Raw genomic sequence first — 16584 nt, 5'->3', positions numbered from 1 at the left:
CTTTCAATATAGTTTGTATGCCTCATTTACTCACGTGTTTCCTTTATTTCAGCATCTCCTTTGACCCTTCGGTGTTTGGTCTGGATAGGGTTGAAGGGATAGATTTGGGCAATTTCCCGAGAGTGATGAATTCATGGACACCGTTTTTGTGTATGAAGGAAGTTTGCAGTAGTTTTGTGAGATAATACTAACTAGCGTTAGCGCAATGACTGGAAGTCTACAGGAAACATTGGCATGCTACCTTCATACTGGACACAGAGACATAAAAATGGTATCCACTAGTTCATCAGGCTCTGAGGAAGTAGATAAAGGGCTTCATTACCAAAATATCGAACTATCCCTTTAAGATGTTTAGTGGTGGCGATTCCACCATATTGCTTATACCTTATATATCTGCAAACATTTAAGATTAGGGCACTTTAAACTAGCTCATACAAATACCTAAATTCAAAGCAGGTCCATGTTAACTTGCAATCTGCTCTTTCCTCCAGGCTGTTCTGGAAGGCCCCTGGCCAAGTCGGAACCGCAGCGGTCTCTTCATGTGGGCCAAGGTTCGCAACGTGGTGCGCACTGTGGCCCAATTTAAACAGGCACTCCACCGGATGCCCGCCACGAAAGGACCCACCATCATCACGACAGGTGAGGTGTCAGAACACTACAGGGACAGAGCATGGGAGAGTGTCCTTCACTTAGGTTGGAGTAGAATCACAACAGGTTTTGCACCAAATTCATATTTCTTTCTAAATGTTTTAAATCCATTTTAACGATGCAATGTAATGAATCAGTGCTTGATTGTAGGACAGTAAAGTTGATTCACAGTAATACAGTATTATACTGTACAGGCTGTATTGCTTTGTTTCTTTGTATAACTACTACATGGTAAAGGGCAGTAGCTCCCTTTTACCTTACTCACCTAAAACTCTGATCTGGGACACAGGAAGTGATGTAGGCTTGTTCTCTGTCTGTAGAGGTGTCGGTGAGCGGCGACCTGCTGAGCCACGGGAGTGCAGACCACTCCAGTGAGGTGAACGGAGAGGATCACACGCTGTTCGCACGCAGCCTCATCATAGGAGACGCCACGGACAACCACTGCAGCACAGGTAGGCTGCAGCACAGGTAGGCTGCAGCACAGGTAGGCTGCAGCACAGGTAGGCTGCAGCACAGGTAGGCTGCAGCACAGGTAGGCTGCAGCACAGGTAGGCTGCAGCACAGGTAGGCTGCAGCACAGGTAGGCTGCAGCACAGGTAGGCTGCAGCACAGGTAGGCTGCAGCACAGGTAGGCTGCAGCACAGGTAGGCTGCAGCCTGGAAACACTAGACTAGGCCACTCACACAACTTTGCCCAGCCCCTCGCTGCTAGCCTCTAACCCCTAGGTACTAGCCTATAGCTCCGAGCCCCAACTCCTTAGATATGCACAGATCTGAACGGACTGGGTAGATGACAACAGTATGTTTGTGTCCCACAGGAGGTCAGTCTGACCAGGGCTACGGCTCTAAAGATGAGCTGCATCAGGTGCAAGTGGATTTGGCTCCATCAGCAGCCCCTCTTGTCGATGTGGATCACCGCAGCAAGCCCAAAGCACAGCACAATGGTAACCAAATCAGGCATTTCCAAAATATATACGCCAGTCTAATCTAGAAGAACGCATCTGCAGGTTGAGCATGCATTTTTATTCAGGATTTTCTATAATCAAAAATTAATAAAATAAAATGTTTCACTTGATGTGGGATAATGTCTCTTCAGGTGGGGACATAGCTGGCTCGGTGGACAGTTCTGTGGTCGTAGCGGAGCCCACCAGCCCTGTTGAAGCCATCCCACATGTCCCCAGCATCGTCAAGCTGTCCACAGGAGGGAGCTTCGATACTGCCATGAAGAGAGGAGAAACTGGTAAGTGACAGGAGCAGACTCAAATTTATAAACCTAATCTCAATCTGAGGTTGACACATTTGATATTAAGGGTAATGTCTGCAATATCACTGAACACTGGGGGGGTGGTTTATTTGAGTAAACTTCCGGACAGAAAAAGGTCCCCAGAATTGAAGGCATGCTTCTGTGTTCCTCTCTACCACCAGCCCCAGGGAAGCTGTTCTCTCTGCGCAGCCAGAGCGAGAATGTCTCTCTGCCGGAGGAGGGTGAGTCTACAGCCCCGGGTGGCTCTGGGGAGGCGGGGCCTGCAGTTCAGGGGCAGGGCCAGCGCCAGAAGGCCTTCTCGGAGCGCAGCTGCAGCTTCAGCGTCGAGAGTCGTGCCGGCATGCTGATGGAGAAAAATGGTGTGGACCACATCGCGAGACGCATGGGTGCCGATGCCCGAATCCTCGCCGATGCCCTTTCTGGGTGTGGCACCACCCAACCACCTACAAATCCACCATCCAAGGCCCTTTTTAAGGAGTTGGAGTCAGAGGGGCGTTGTCTGATGCTGGGGAAACTGTCAGAGGAGGAGGGTCCTGTAATGGACCCAACCCCATTGGAGGAGGGGCTAGGGAAAGAGGAGGAGAGAATGGACGGGGAGGATGAGATGGGACTGAAGTTGGAAGAGGAAGGAGATTCAGGGGGGAGGGGTGATAGCTCTCTGCCAACCCTGGAGATGAAGGAGGTGGATGTGGGGGCTGATCCCCTCTCCCTGCTGGTCTCAGAGCACGAAGAGTTGGCCTCCGTAACCAGCCAGGAGCTGCCGCACTCCCTGCCCGCCGTGGTGTCCCGAAACCTGGCAGACGAGATTGAGATGTACATGAGCCTGCGAAGCCCACTGGGCCCCAAGTCCTCCAGTATGGAGTTCCAGCAGGGGGGGCAGGGAGGGGACTCTTCCCCGGACACTGCCCCAGTTAAACAAGCTCTAGAACGGAGGTCCAGTCTCCCTGTGCCCCCTGTCAAACACCCAGGGGGTTCAAGCGGGGACTCAACGCCCAAACGCAGCCCTGCTGCTGTCACGCGCTCCAAGACCTTCGCCGTTATGGCCACCAGGAGCCGCGGTGTTGTGGCCAGCCCGAGGTCGTCACTGACTGCACTGGTGAGGTCATCGCAAAATGGCTCGCTGGGCTCGGTCATCAACTCCATCTCAGGCATGAAGATGGACACCCTGCTCTCTGGTCCCAAGATGGACGTGTTGAAGTCAGGCATGAAGCAGGCAGGGAACCTGGCCAGCAAAGTGTGGGGGGCTGTGGCCTCAGCCTATTCCTACTCCGATGACGAGGTGAGCGGGGATGGACTGCAGAACATACATACATAGATTAACTAAGAAATAACCGTAAAATGGTAATTAATTGCACAAAAATAACCTGCAACAGCCAGATGATATAGATACCACACGGTCAAACACCATTATATACAGAAAAATGATGTAAGACTTTCATTATTCAAGCAGAGCTTCTCATATCAGTTTCACCTCGCAAATCATATTGCAGAATGCATTCAATTTTGTACATGGGAATTTTTTCTTATTTCCCCCCTCTCCCCAGGATGAGCTGGCCCCGGGCTACAGGGATAGGGATAGTTTCCCTGCCGGGCTGGATGAGTCCATGCTGTCAGGGGGTGGAGGAGGGGACAGTCCCACCCACAGAGGGCCAACCCAAGGCCTGGTGTCCAACGGACTGACACAGAGCAGCACCAGCCTGGCCAGCAGCAGTAGCAGCAGTGACACAGGGAGAGGACCTCACTCCACACGTAAGACGCGCGCACACACACACAGCTTATATAAATACAAACGTGTGTAGGCATATACTCACATACTCCTATATATGCATGCAGAGACAAACAACGTTACCTGTATACACAGTCGCAATGTAGTAAACACACAAAAAATATGTAGACGGGTGTATGGTTGAAAACTGAGTGTAGAAGTGAGTGACTGTATACTCTGTGTGTGTAGTGACTCCAGGACGGCCAGGGAGAGGTCCAGACTCTGATCAAGGCTCCCACCACACCAGCTCCTCAAGTATCTACCAAAACTGTGCCCTAGAGGTGAGAATATCATACTCACAATTACTGGCTACAGTACTCAACATACTGTCTCACCGAGTCAAAGAGTGAGTACAAGTGCTTTAATAACCTGGCAGTACATACATGGGAGCTAGAGAGTCATTTTAGACTGACATCTTGCTATCCATAACATGAGTTTGCTGCTGTTATCTAGCCAGGGAGCCTCAAGTAGCCTATGCCAGGTGCATCTGTAATGTTTCTGTGTGCGTTTCCGCGTGTTCCTAGGTGCTGATGTCCAGCTGCTCCCTGTGTCGGTCGTGTGAGTGTCTGGTGTACGACGAGGAGATCATGGCGGGCTGGACGGCAGACGACTCCAACCTCAACACCACCTGTCCTTTCTGCCGCGCTGCCTTTCTGCCCCTGCTCCACGTGGAGTTCCACGACCTGCGCACCAACACAGCGTGGGTGTCTGTGGATTTGTTGATCGTTGAATAGAGCCGTTTAATCGTACATTTTCCCGGTTTAAAACCCAGTGATTTCCCTGTGTTTTATATACACTACCGTTCAAAAGTTTGGTGTCACTTAGAAATGTCCTTGTTTTTGAAAGAAAAGCACATTTTGTCCATTAAAATAACATCAAATTGATCAGAAATTCAGTGTAGACACTGTTAATGTTGTAAATGACTATAAGTTGACTCAGGTTTGCCAAAAAGCACCTGGATGATCATCAAGACTCTTGGAAGAATGTTCTATGGACAGATGAGCCAAAAGTATAACTTTTTGGACCACATGGGTCCCGTTATGCCTGACAAATCAAACACCGCATTCCACACTAAGGACCTTATACCAACGGTCCAGCATGGTGGTGGTGGTGGTGTGATGGTTTGGAGATGCTTTTCTGCCTCAGGACCTGGATGACTTACATTTACAGAGCAGAATTCACGGTTCCTTCTATATCAGAGAATTCTAAAGGAGAATGTCAGGCCATCCATCTGAGCTGAAGCGCAGCTGGGTCATGCAGCAAGAAAATGATTCGAAACACACTATCAAGTCGACATAAAAATGTCTAAAAAGTTGAAGTTTTGGAATGGCCTAGTCAAAGTCCAGACCTAATCCCAATAGAGATGTGGCAGGACTTGAAACGAGTAGTTCATACTTGAAAACCCACAAATGTCGCTGAGTTAAAGCAGTTCTGCGTGGACGAGTGGGCAAAAATTCCTCCACAGCGACGTGAGAGACTGATCAACAACTACAGGAAGTGTTTGGTTGCAGTCATTGCAGCTAAAGGTGGCAAAACAAGTTATTGAGTAGAAGGGGGCAATTACTTTTTCACACAGGGCCATTGCATGTTGCATAACTTTGTTTATGAAATTAAGTAAGTATGTAATTGTTGGTTCCCTTTATCTAAAATTAGGTTTTGGTTGAAGATCTGATCGTATTCAGTATAAAAAATAGAGACGACTAGAAATGGGGAAAATACTTTTTCACAGTACTGTATATGGCTGGATAGTTGTGTATGGTCTATTCTGTTTCATAGTGTTGATCTCCCCTACAGGTTCTACCTGAAGCCCAGTGCATCAGGAGACAGTATCCACAGCGCCAGCCACCAGCCCACAACTACAGACTCCACCGTGCTCGGGGTTGGGGGTGCAGCAGACACCCCACCCCCGGACCTCATCAGCTTCCCAGAATCCTCCTCTGAGGACCCAGGGGAGGCCCTGGCCAGCCAAACCGCCACTCACAAGAGGTCTGTTCACAGAAATGCCTGTCTCATGAATGACTTAGTGACTATACTAACACAGGTAGAACAAGAACCCAGATGTTTCACCAGATGTATAAATCTGGTGAGGAGAGGAAATGCAACTGGGCCTACATTCCTCAGACGTTCCCTAACAGAAATATGCAAATGCATGTTGGAATGCTGGCCAATAGGGACTCGTTAGCTTGTTCTTGGCTCTGCCCACTGTGCTTAATTTGCTCCCATTGAAAAGAACACAGATGAAGTATCTTGGTTTAGTTCTATATATAAACTCAGCAAAAAAGAAATGTCCCTTTTTCAGGACCCTGTCTTTCAAAGAAAATTCGTAAAAATCCAAATAACTTCACAGATCTTCATTGTAATGGGTTTAAACACTGTTTCCCATGCTTGTTCAATGAACCACAAACAAATAATGAACATGCACCTGTGGAACGGTCGTTAAGACACGAACAGCTTACAGACGGTAGGCAATTAAGGTCACAGTCATGAAAACTTAGGACACTAAAGAGGCCTTTCTACTGACTCTGAAAAACACCAAAAGAAAGATGCCCAGGGTCCCTGATCATATGCGTGAATGTGCCTTAGGTATGCTAAAAGGAGGCATGAGGACTGCAGATGTGACCAGGGCAATAAATTGCAATGTCCGTACAGTGAGACGCCTAAGACAGCGCTACAGGGAGACAGGACGGACAGCTGATCGTCCTCGCAGTGACAGACCACGTTTAACAACACCTAAGCAGGATCATCTGAACATCACACCTGCGGGACAGGTACAGGATGGCAACAACAACTACCCGAGTTACACCAGGAACGCACAATCCCTCCGTCATTGCGCAGACTGTCCGCAATAGGCTGAGAGAGGCTGGACAGAGGGCTTGAAGGCCTGTCGCAAGGCAGGTCCTCACCAGACATCACCGGCAATAATGCCCCCTATGGGCACAAACCCACCGTCGCTGGACTAGACAGGACTGGCAAAAAGTGCTCTTCACTGACGAGTCAGGGTTTTGTCTCACCAGGGGTGATGGTCGGATTCGCATTTATCGTCTAAGGAATGAGCGTTACATCAAGGCCTGTACTCTGGAGCGAGATCGATTTGGAGGTGTAGGGTCCGTCATGGTCTGGGGCGGTGTGTCACAGCATCATCGGACTGAGCTTGTTGTCATTGCAGGAAATCAACGCTGTGCGTTACAGGGAAGACATCCTCCTCCCTCATGTGGTACCCTTCCTGCAGACTCATCCTCTCCTGGCCTTCCAGTAATGCCACCACGCACAAAAGGAGCAGTATGGCTGATTTCCTGCAATACAGGATTGTCAGTGAAGAGCCCGAATCTCAATCCCATTGAGCACGTCTGGGACTTGTTGGATCGAAGGGTGAGGGTTAGGGCCATTCCCCCCCAGAAATGTCCAGGAACTTGCAGGTGCCTTGGTGAAAGAGTGGGGTAACATCTCACTGACAAATCTGGTGCAGTCCTTGAGGAGATGCACTGCAGTACTTAAGGCAGCTGGTAGCACACCAGATACTTACTGGCTTTTGATTTTGACCCCCCCCCCCTTTGTTCAGGGACACATGATTCCCTTTCTGTTAGTCACATGTCTGTGGAACTTGTTCAGTTTATGTCTGTTGTTGAATCTTATGTTCATACAAATATTTACAATATATATATTTATGTTTGCTGAAAATAAATGCAGTTGACAGTAAGAGGACGTTTATTTTTTTGCTGAGTTTAAATATATATATTGTGTGTGTTAAAAAAAAGAAAAAGAAATTCCTTCCAATATTGTGGCATCCAATTGGTAGTTAGTCTCGTGTCATCGCTGCACCTCCCATACGGACATGGGAGAGGCGCATCCTCCGAAACACAACCCAGCCAAGCTTCACTGCTTCTTGACAACAACACCCACTTAACCCGGAAGCCAGCCGCACCAGTGTGTCAGAGGAAACACCGTACTCCTGGCAACCGTGTCAGCATGCACTGCGCCCGGCCCACCACAGGAGTCGCTAGTCCCCGATGGAACAAGGACATCCCTGCCGGGCCAAACCCTCCCCTAACCTGGACGACACTGGGCCAATTGTGCACCGCCCCATGGTTCTCCCAGTCACGGCCGGCTGCGACAGAGCCTGTACTCGAACCCAGAATCTCTAGTGGCACAGCTAGCACTGCAAGCCAGCGCCTTAGACCACTGCGCCACTCAAGAGGCCAGTTCTAAATATATTTGATACTGTTATAAGGGCATCACGTGTATCCTAATGATGCTAACTTCTTCCTCTTTTAAATTGAACTGTCAGAGCCGAAACATCACAAGCTGACGACTTGACTCGCACTTGCTGTAAATGTTTGTTAAAGTTCCTATGTCTCTGTATTTGCCCTCTCCTCTGTGCGTTTGTCAGTTTGGTGCCGGAGCCGGCTCAGTCGGACCCTCTGGGCTTGCTGGAACACCAGGCAGGGAAGCGGGGGACTTCTCTGACGCGCAGTAACAGTGTGGGCGGGCCACTACAGAGCCTGGTCTCTTACCAGAGACAACCCGGACACGGCGTGTCCACCACCAGCCTGCCCTGCAGCCTGACAGAGGTGGTGAGTGTCCTTAGAATGTTTTCATAACGTATCAATAATGTCCTCACAATGTCCCAGTAATGTCCTCGCAATCCTTACCACTTCCAGGACTTGAGTCAATTACATTTCAGTAAAGTCAATTCAGGGTATCAATTGAAATTCATCTTTGAGTCGAAAATGACTTTCTGTTTGGACTTTCATTGAAATGTAATTTTCCGGTACTCTAAACGTGTAGCATCTATACTGGCCATGCAGTTACAGTGCATTCGGAAAGTATTCAAACCCTTGACTTTTTCCACATTTTGCTGCAGCTTTATTCTGAAAGGGATTACATTTTAAAAAATCCTCATCAATCTACACACAACACCCCATAATGGCAAAGCGAAACAGGTTTTTAGACATTTTAGCAAATGTTTTAAAAATAAAAAACATAAGTATTCAGACCCTTTGCTATTAGACTCAAAATTGACCTTGGGTGGATCCTGTTTCCATTGATCATCCTTGATGTTTCAACAACTTGATTGGAGTCCACCTGTGGTAAATTGAATTGATTCAACATGATTTGGAATGGCACACACCTGTCTATATAAAAGGTCCCACAGTTGACAGTGCATGTCAGAACAAAAACCAAGCCATGGGGTCGAAGGAATTGTCCGTAGCACTCCGAGACAGGATTGTGTCGAGGCACAGATCTGGGGAAGGGTACCAAAACATTTCTACAGCATGGAAGGTCCCCAAGAACCCAGTGGCCTCCATCATTCTTAAATGGAAGAAGTTTAGAACTACCAAGAAACTTCCTAGAGCTGGCCGCCCGGCCAAACTGAACAATCGGTGGAGAAGGGCCTTAGTCAGGGAGGTGACCCGATGGTTACTCTGACAGAGCTCCAGACTTCCTCTGTGGAGATGGGTGAACGTTCCAGAAGGACAACCATCTCTGCAGCACTCCACCAATCAGGCCTTTATGGTAGAGTGGCCAGACGGAAGCCTCTCCTCAGAAAAAGGCAGAAGACAGCCCGCTTGGAGTTTGCCAAAAGGCACCTAAATGATTCGGACCATGAGACACAAGATTCTCTGGGCTGATGAAACCAAGATTGAACTCTTTGGCCTAAATGCCAACTGGCATGTCTGGAGGAAACCTTGCACCATCCCTACTGTGAAGCACAGTGGTGGCGGTATCATGCTGTGGGGATGTTTTTCAGCGACCGGGAGACTAGTCAGGATCGAATGGAAAGATGAAAAAGAGCAAAGTACATAGAGATCCTTGATGAAAACCTGCTCCAGAGCGCTCAGGACCTCAGACTGGAGCGCCCATTCACCTTCCGACAAATTATATCTTGGGTGGATGGTCAGAAGGAGTTACGCAACTGCCTAAAGCCGTCTGTATGTGTCTCTCTCAGGATGGCCTGGGACAAAAGCGGCCCGACCCCATGCCAGTGTCTGTGCCCTACCTCAGCCCCCTGGTCCTCCGCAAAGAACTGGAGACCCTGCTAGAGAACGAAGGGGACCAGGTAATACACATTTAACAGACCTAAGAATATGCTCAGAAAGATGCAACATTTCAACTAGACAGGACCGCAAAATGGAACCCATAGATTGTTACATGAATTATGACTTATTTATGTGTCAATGATGTCAAGATGCTATTGTATGTGTGTCCCATTGACTTTTTAAAGTCATTTAGCAGATGATCTGGTCAGTTTTCAACCTTGCTTTTGCTGTTTCCATCATCCCAGTGACTTGACATATTTGAACAATAAGCTGTAGTACCCCTTTTGAGCACTGTTTAATTCACAACCAGGTGATCTACACCCATAAATTCCTGAGTCAACACCCCATCATCTTCTGGAACCTGGTGTTTTATTTCTGTCGTCTGGACCTGCCCAGCTACCTGCCTGGCCTCATCCTCACCTCAGAACACTGCAACAATGGAGTACAGGTACATGACCATGCAGAGCACCCGCACACACCCATACACACACACTACTCCTCTCCACATGAGAGTACTGTAACAATAGACTAGTGGTCAATCTCATGCAGATAGGAACATTGCTCTCTCTACTTATGATCACGCCGGAGCACTGTTCAAGTAGGGTAACAGAAGATGACTGTGTTTGTCTGTATTTTTTTATTCACCATGTTTGCAGCTCCCCCAGACCTCCCTGTCCCAGGACAGTAAACAGGTGTATGTGCAGCTGCTGTGGGACAACATCAACCTGCACCAGGAGCCTGGCGATCCCCTCTACCAGAGCTGGAGGACCCTGCGTGAGTACAGAGAGCGAGAGCTCTTACGTCTGATCAAGCAATCATCCTCAGAACACTGTGCATTCTCTCTCGTTGTCTCTGTCTGCGTGTGTGATGTATTTTTGGACATATTCATTAATGGACAGGATGTCTGCTATTAAAAATATCTATACCCATGACATACATTATTCTAATGTATTGAACAGTGAATGTAATGAGTAATGACTCATCTGTTGTTCCCCAGTGGAGAAGAAGGCGACCCTGGCCCCCACGGACCATCAGGAGACACGGACCTTCCTCAACAGCATCGTCCGCAGCATCCAGACGAACGACGTATACGGCCCCATCAATCTGCTCCTCCGAGAGGTCAAGCGGCACCCAGAGGTCAAACGCCAAAGGTACGTCCTCTGAAGCTTATGGTTTTGGTTGATCCATTTTGTGAGACGAAAGCATTGCATTTGTCAATGTTCTCTGTTGGTGTCTGTCTGTACTGTTTTGATCTATTCATGAATCAATCGATCTGTCTCTTTATCAGGGGTATCTATAGGGAGATCCTCTTCCTGGCGCTTGTGGCATTGGGTCGGGAGAACATTGACGTCGGTGAGTGAACTGTTTTCATAACCCAACCACTCTCTTTAAACCAAGACTGGGATTTGGGTAATTCCAATCAACCACTGTTGTTGAGACTGCTATAGTTACCACAGCTACTATGAGCTTTTCTATCCTGAGTTTGATAAGCTATGTATAAAAAAAAATGAATTCTATTTCCAGGTTTCTATCATGTTCTGATTGGATATTCTTCCCTCCTGTGTTTCCAACAGAGGCCTTTGACCGTGAATACCGCCAGGCCTTTGATGGTCTGAGCACAGAGCAGCTCAAGGCTCTGCACAAGATTGACCGGCCACCCAACAGCAATGTCCAGTGGTGCCTCAAGTGCTTTGGAGCTCCAGTCATCTGACCTTGCCACCGCTGCCCTCTACTGGACGGTCTGAGAAGTGCTCCACCTGTGGCCCTCACTCTCGCCGTGGAGAGGAGCAGAGAGGAGACAGAGGGAAAACGGGAAAGAAACTTGATGGGTAGTGGTGGGTCAGGGTGTAAGGGAGAATCTTGGACAGATAATTTTTACACCCTCCTATCGCCCAAAGATGGTACTTTTTTTTTTTTAAGGCCCTATTGTTGATGTTTTTTCTCCTGCCTATTGTAGCTCTTCCCGCAGGCCGATTTGTAACTCAAATAGTTATTTATGTGAATATTCTGGAGGGTGCGGTAGAGAGACTTGTTCTTTATGAAATGGTGTGTTTCTTTATCGATGTTGAAGAGCGAGTGAAGTGTGTATCTCACTGCCCAGTCCTGTGTGTGACCTTGCTCCAGCTCTGTCCTACTGTCCTGTAGCCCCACGGTGACCTCTAGAACCACCTTGTAGTAACCTAGGAGGCCATTCACCCATGGACAGAATACTGATCGTCACTGTCATTGATGTGCACTTTTAGAAACGGTAACTTTACCAGTCCATTGGTTGTCTTTTTTGTACATATTTTTCTAAATGGGGGAAATTTGAAAACCGGGGTTGCCTTTTTTTCAAAACGAGGAGGAATATTGGTGCCTTGATAATTTCTCCAGATTCAGTCTTATAAACTAATGTTATTGTCATTGTGGGTGTTTCTCTCGATGCAATTTATTTTTGAGGAGTACTTTTCTCTTGTTTGTGTGTGAATAAGTGTTGGGTAAGGGCGTATTGAGGCTGCCGCAGACAGTCAGTCAAGATCAGTTCGAGAACATTCCAGAACCCTGCACTTGTGTCTTAAAGAAAAGCAAGAACTATATGAGTTTGGATTCTTACAATATTGACATCCCAATAGGAGAGAAATAGTATACCCAAAACCCTTGAATGTTCCAGACATTTTGTGGCTAGACATCAAACGTAAGCGTGAATTGGAAGGGAACTGAGATGCCAAACCACTAACGTGCAGCTCTTTCCTTCACCTGCCATCGCTCCATGCCTTAAGCAAGAGACGAGAGCTGTTCTCTCACATGAAAAGAAACCATGGTAAGTTACTGCGGTACCTGTTGACCAGTCAGTCAGTCCAATGTGTTTGTTTGTTTTTAACGATTTCATTTTTAACTGCAACGTACAGTTAAAACGATTATGGTAAAATATGCCAAAATATGCATTCATGTGATAAAAAAATCTGCTGGTGTACATGCTTGGGTCACTCCTTAATCATAAACCATAATATATAGATTAGTATATCTCCCTTGGAAAGCATCATGAAGCATTGTAGTTATGGCAAATACAGTTTTCTTTGGACAAGCTAGCTTTTAAGGTTTACATATTAGTGTGGTCTGCCTTAATTCATGTTGTCACATCTCTTGTTTTCCATTGATTGTGAATGGAATATCAATTTTGACAAAGAAGAGCGGAAGAGACTACACAGAACGTAAAGGACTCATTAAAACCAACGGGCTATAGTGTATTCAAACAGGAGAGATGTGCCCAGCGCCTATGAATAGAAGTGTCGATCCTAGATCAGCACTCTTAAGATGCTTTAAGAATGCGGACCCAAATTACATTCCAGAAAGTATCATAACTCCTACAACGGCTCTACACACCGCATTGTAGGACAATGGGTGAATATACAGACGTGTGAATATACTGTTCATTGTCCAGATTGCCCTGCTTAGATTAGTACATGATTTAACCACAATTGTTATCCTCTGTTCCAACATTTTAAAGGTTTAAACATCAAACTTTACCACCGATGAACATTTATTTCACCATTTCTTTCCAAATCAGTAAATAGAATGAGAATCTAAAACTTACAGGAAACCTAAAACAAAACCTAATTCCAACGATTTGTTATTATGATATGGTAACATATGGACTACAGAACATGTATCTGTCCAATCACACAGTGGTGTTATACGTTTGACTAACTTCTTATATTGAAGTGATCCCACCATTTGTGGCATTGTACATTTCAGCGTTTCCTGTTGGCTAAGAGCTTATGATGATATGCTCGCCAGAGGATGTACAGAAAGACCGTTCTATTCAAAATGGTTAAACGGACCCTCTACTGTCCTGTGGAATTGATGTTAATGTCTATACACTATTGTGCCGCAATAAATTAGTTGTGACCTGATTCAAAACAAACCCTGCATCTAGTGATTTATTTGCATGAGTCACTGCATTGGTTTGGAGACAATTACTAACCCACTCTTCAACATGGCATTAAGGGAGTACATCTTGCCACCAAAACACCAACACAGTTCTGGAAAAGTAACTTTAGTTATGAATGAATGATTTTAAAATACTGACAATCTGTCAAAATAAATTATATATATATATATATATATATACTGAACAAAAATAAAACAGCATTCAACAATTTCTAAGATTTTACTGAGTTACAGTTCATAAGGAAATCAGTCCATTTAAATTATTTCATCCGGCCCTAATCTATGGATTTTAGTGTCCTTTCCTTGGCCCCAGCACAAGGTGCACCTGTGTAATGATTATGCTGTTTAATCGGCTTCTTGATATGCCACACCTGTCAGGGGGATGGAAACAAATTTGAGCACACAATTTGAATGAATGCACATTTGACAATTCTCATCATAGCCCTTTGCAATAGCCTATTAAATGATACAAGATGCAAAAACATCAATGCATGAGTACAAGGTAAATCAAGTCATGTACAAGATCATCAACTTTATTGGTATAGCTGTACATACTACTCTTACAGTGTACTGCTTCTGAAGACTTAGCTCTCGGTCTTAACAAATACACACAATAACATGCCTGAAGAGGACCAGGAAGGAAGAGAACAACTGCATGAACAACTACGTTCTCCCAGGGCATTGTGGTTGGGACCAAGACCTTTGTCATTGTATACAGGGAGTGGGCTGAGATTAGAATAATATTTCATATCTCATTATGACTGCAAGAAAAACATTTATAGCATGTTTTTTTTCTAGTTTATCTACGTCTTAATCTCTCCTACTTCCTCTCTCACTACCCTCATAAGTTTATTTTCGTGGTCTTTCGCATCAAAGCCATTTGCACCGTAAAGTACGAAAGAACACCAACTGTTTTCGAAGTGCTTGCTTTGCAGGTCGGCTAACCTATTCTTAACCAATGAACAGATGACGCCCGATGCCGGAAAAACCCTTTGGAAAGCTTTTTCTGAGCCATTGTCTTGTTCGCTCATACAGATAGTGATCAAACAAAAAATAGTATTCTAGAAGGGGAATCACCAACATACTTAAGTGTGGTCTAAAGCAACCTAAATCATCTCTTACTCCAAGGTAAGAATTAATGTGTACTTCGTCACAGTGACACACCCAACTACACGAAAGCCACCAAAGTTTGGAATAACCTTTAACCTGTGTGTCAAACCAAATACTGTGTAATCTACTGTTCACCATCCCTCTTCTTCCCTGATGTAAACTAATAGAAATATAAGTACAGTACAATTTTTTGAGAATTTAGTTTAAAAACTTTATATCCTACATGCAACCGCAAAATGTGTTGTCTAATCCTGACTTCTTCTATTCCATAAAAGATGAGATCTATCTTTTCAAAACTTCCTAGAAACTGTAAAGCTAAATATGTTACTAGTATCCTAAAGTTAACAATCTAATAAAATAGATGTATCTAAAAGAGGCTATGCTGCAAAACAGTGCTTTAGCTATTTCAGTCCCTGAGAAACTGTTTATTGGCACATGCAGTTTGTGTAAGATGGACATATGTGGAACCTGCTTTATTTCCTGATGCAGACACACATATAGTACCAGTCAAAAGTTTGGACACACCTAATCATTCAAGGGTTTTTATTTTTACTGTTTACATTGTAGAATAATAGAGAAGACATCAAAATGATGAAATAACATATGGAATCATGTAGTAACCAAAGTGTTAAACAAATCCAAATATATATATTATTTTCTTTAAAGTAGCCACCCTTTACCTTGATGACAGCTTTACACAGTCTTGAAGGAGTTCCCACATATGCTGAGCACTTTTTGGCTGCTTTTCCTTCACTCTGCGGTCCAACTCATCCCAACCCATCTCAATTGGGTTGAGGTCAGGTCAACTGATGCAGCACTCCATCACTCTCCTTCTTGGTCAAATAGCCCTTCCACAGCCTGGTCGTGTGTTTTGGTTCATTGTCCTGTTGAAAAACAAATGATGGTCCCACTAAGCGCAAACCAGATGGGATGGCTGCAGAATGCTGTGGTAGCCATGCTGGTTTAGTGTGCCTTGAGTTCTAAATAAATCACAGTGTCACCAGCAAAGCGCCATCACACCTCCTCGTCCATGCTTCACGATCGGAACCACACGTGGAGATCATCCATTCACCTACTCTGCGTTTCACAAAGACACGGTGGTTGGGAACCCAAAAAAAAGGAAAGATTTCCACCGGTCTAATGTCCATTGCTCGTGTTTCTTGGCCTAAACAAGTCTCTTCTTCTTCTAGGTGTCCTTAAGTGATTTATTTGCAGCAATTCAACCGTGAAGGCCTGATTTCACGCATTCTCCTCTGAACAGTTGATATTAAGATGTGTCTTTTAACCCAAAATATAAGCTCCTTTTAGTCCAATGTTTGTTAACAAAGTACTTTAAAAAAATAAAAAATTCACCTTTATTTAACCAGGTAGGCCAGTTGAGAGCAAGTTCTCATTTACAACTGCAACCTGGCCAAAATAAAGCAAAGCAGTGCAACAAAAACAACACAGAGTTACACATAGGATAAATAAATGTACAGACAATAACACAAAAGAAAAAAATGTATATAGTGTGTGCAAATCTATATACAATGTAAACAAAATAAATTAAATGTAAACTATAATTTTATCATGCATGCTTTATCATTGCATTCATAGCTCTGTATATGAATTTGAGAGTGGTTACATTTTTCCAGCCCCATCCCTCAGCTGGTTACCGAATCAGTGGCAGGGACTCCGCTTTATTATTGTTTCAACTACTGATTTACCCCTGTAAATATCAGCTTCTGCCAGGCTGAGTCTAGTGAATTAGCCCCCTCTACTGCCACTTTTACATTTTTACAGCAAAAAGCAGGCATGGATGTATTGCTTTGGAAATGCATTAACTCAGGT

The 16584-nt window shown here is 45.3% G+C and overlaps 1 protein-coding gene across 1 annotated transcript in view; it reads left to right on the top strand.

Annotated features, from left to right (window-relative positions):
- The window catches only part of LOC109897051 (DENN domain-containing protein 4C-like), a 56199-nt gene extending 42581 nt beyond the window's left edge, over positions 1 to 13618 (top strand). The window contains exons 19-34 of the mRNA XM_020491569.2: positions 492 to 639; positions 969 to 1100; positions 1466 to 1591; positions 1744 to 1887; positions 2073 to 3190; positions 3456 to 3660; positions 3866 to 3957; positions 4201 to 4376; positions 5471 to 5662; positions 8064 to 8247; positions 9624 to 9734; positions 10025 to 10162; positions 10371 to 10488; positions 10712 to 10865; positions 11003 to 11067; positions 11289 to 13618. Coding sequence (XP_020347158.1) covers positions 492 to 639; positions 969 to 1100; positions 1466 to 1591; positions 1744 to 1887; positions 2073 to 3190; positions 3456 to 3660; positions 3866 to 3957; positions 4201 to 4376; positions 5471 to 5662; positions 8064 to 8247; positions 9624 to 9734; positions 10025 to 10162; positions 10371 to 10488; positions 10712 to 10865; positions 11003 to 11067; positions 11289 to 11425 — 3240 coding nt within the window. The 3' untranslated portion in view covers positions 11426 to 13618. The remainder of the gene's footprint in view (positions 1 to 491; positions 640 to 968; positions 1101 to 1465; positions 1592 to 1743; positions 1888 to 2072; positions 3191 to 3455; positions 3661 to 3865; positions 3958 to 4200; positions 4377 to 5470; positions 5663 to 8063; positions 8248 to 9623; positions 9735 to 10024; positions 10163 to 10370; positions 10489 to 10711; positions 10866 to 11002; positions 11068 to 11288) is intronic.
- Positions 13619 to 16584: the final 2966 nt, after the last annotated feature.

The sequence above is a fragment of the Oncorhynchus kisutch genome, linkage group LG9 (assembly GCF_002021735.2).
Source record: "Oncorhynchus kisutch isolate 150728-3 linkage group LG9, Okis_V2, whole genome shotgun sequence".
NCBI classification, from domain to species: domain Eukaryota; kingdom Metazoa; phylum Chordata; class Actinopteri; order Salmoniformes; family Salmonidae; genus Oncorhynchus; species Oncorhynchus kisutch.
This window is presented reverse-complemented; position numbering and strand designations above follow the sequence as displayed.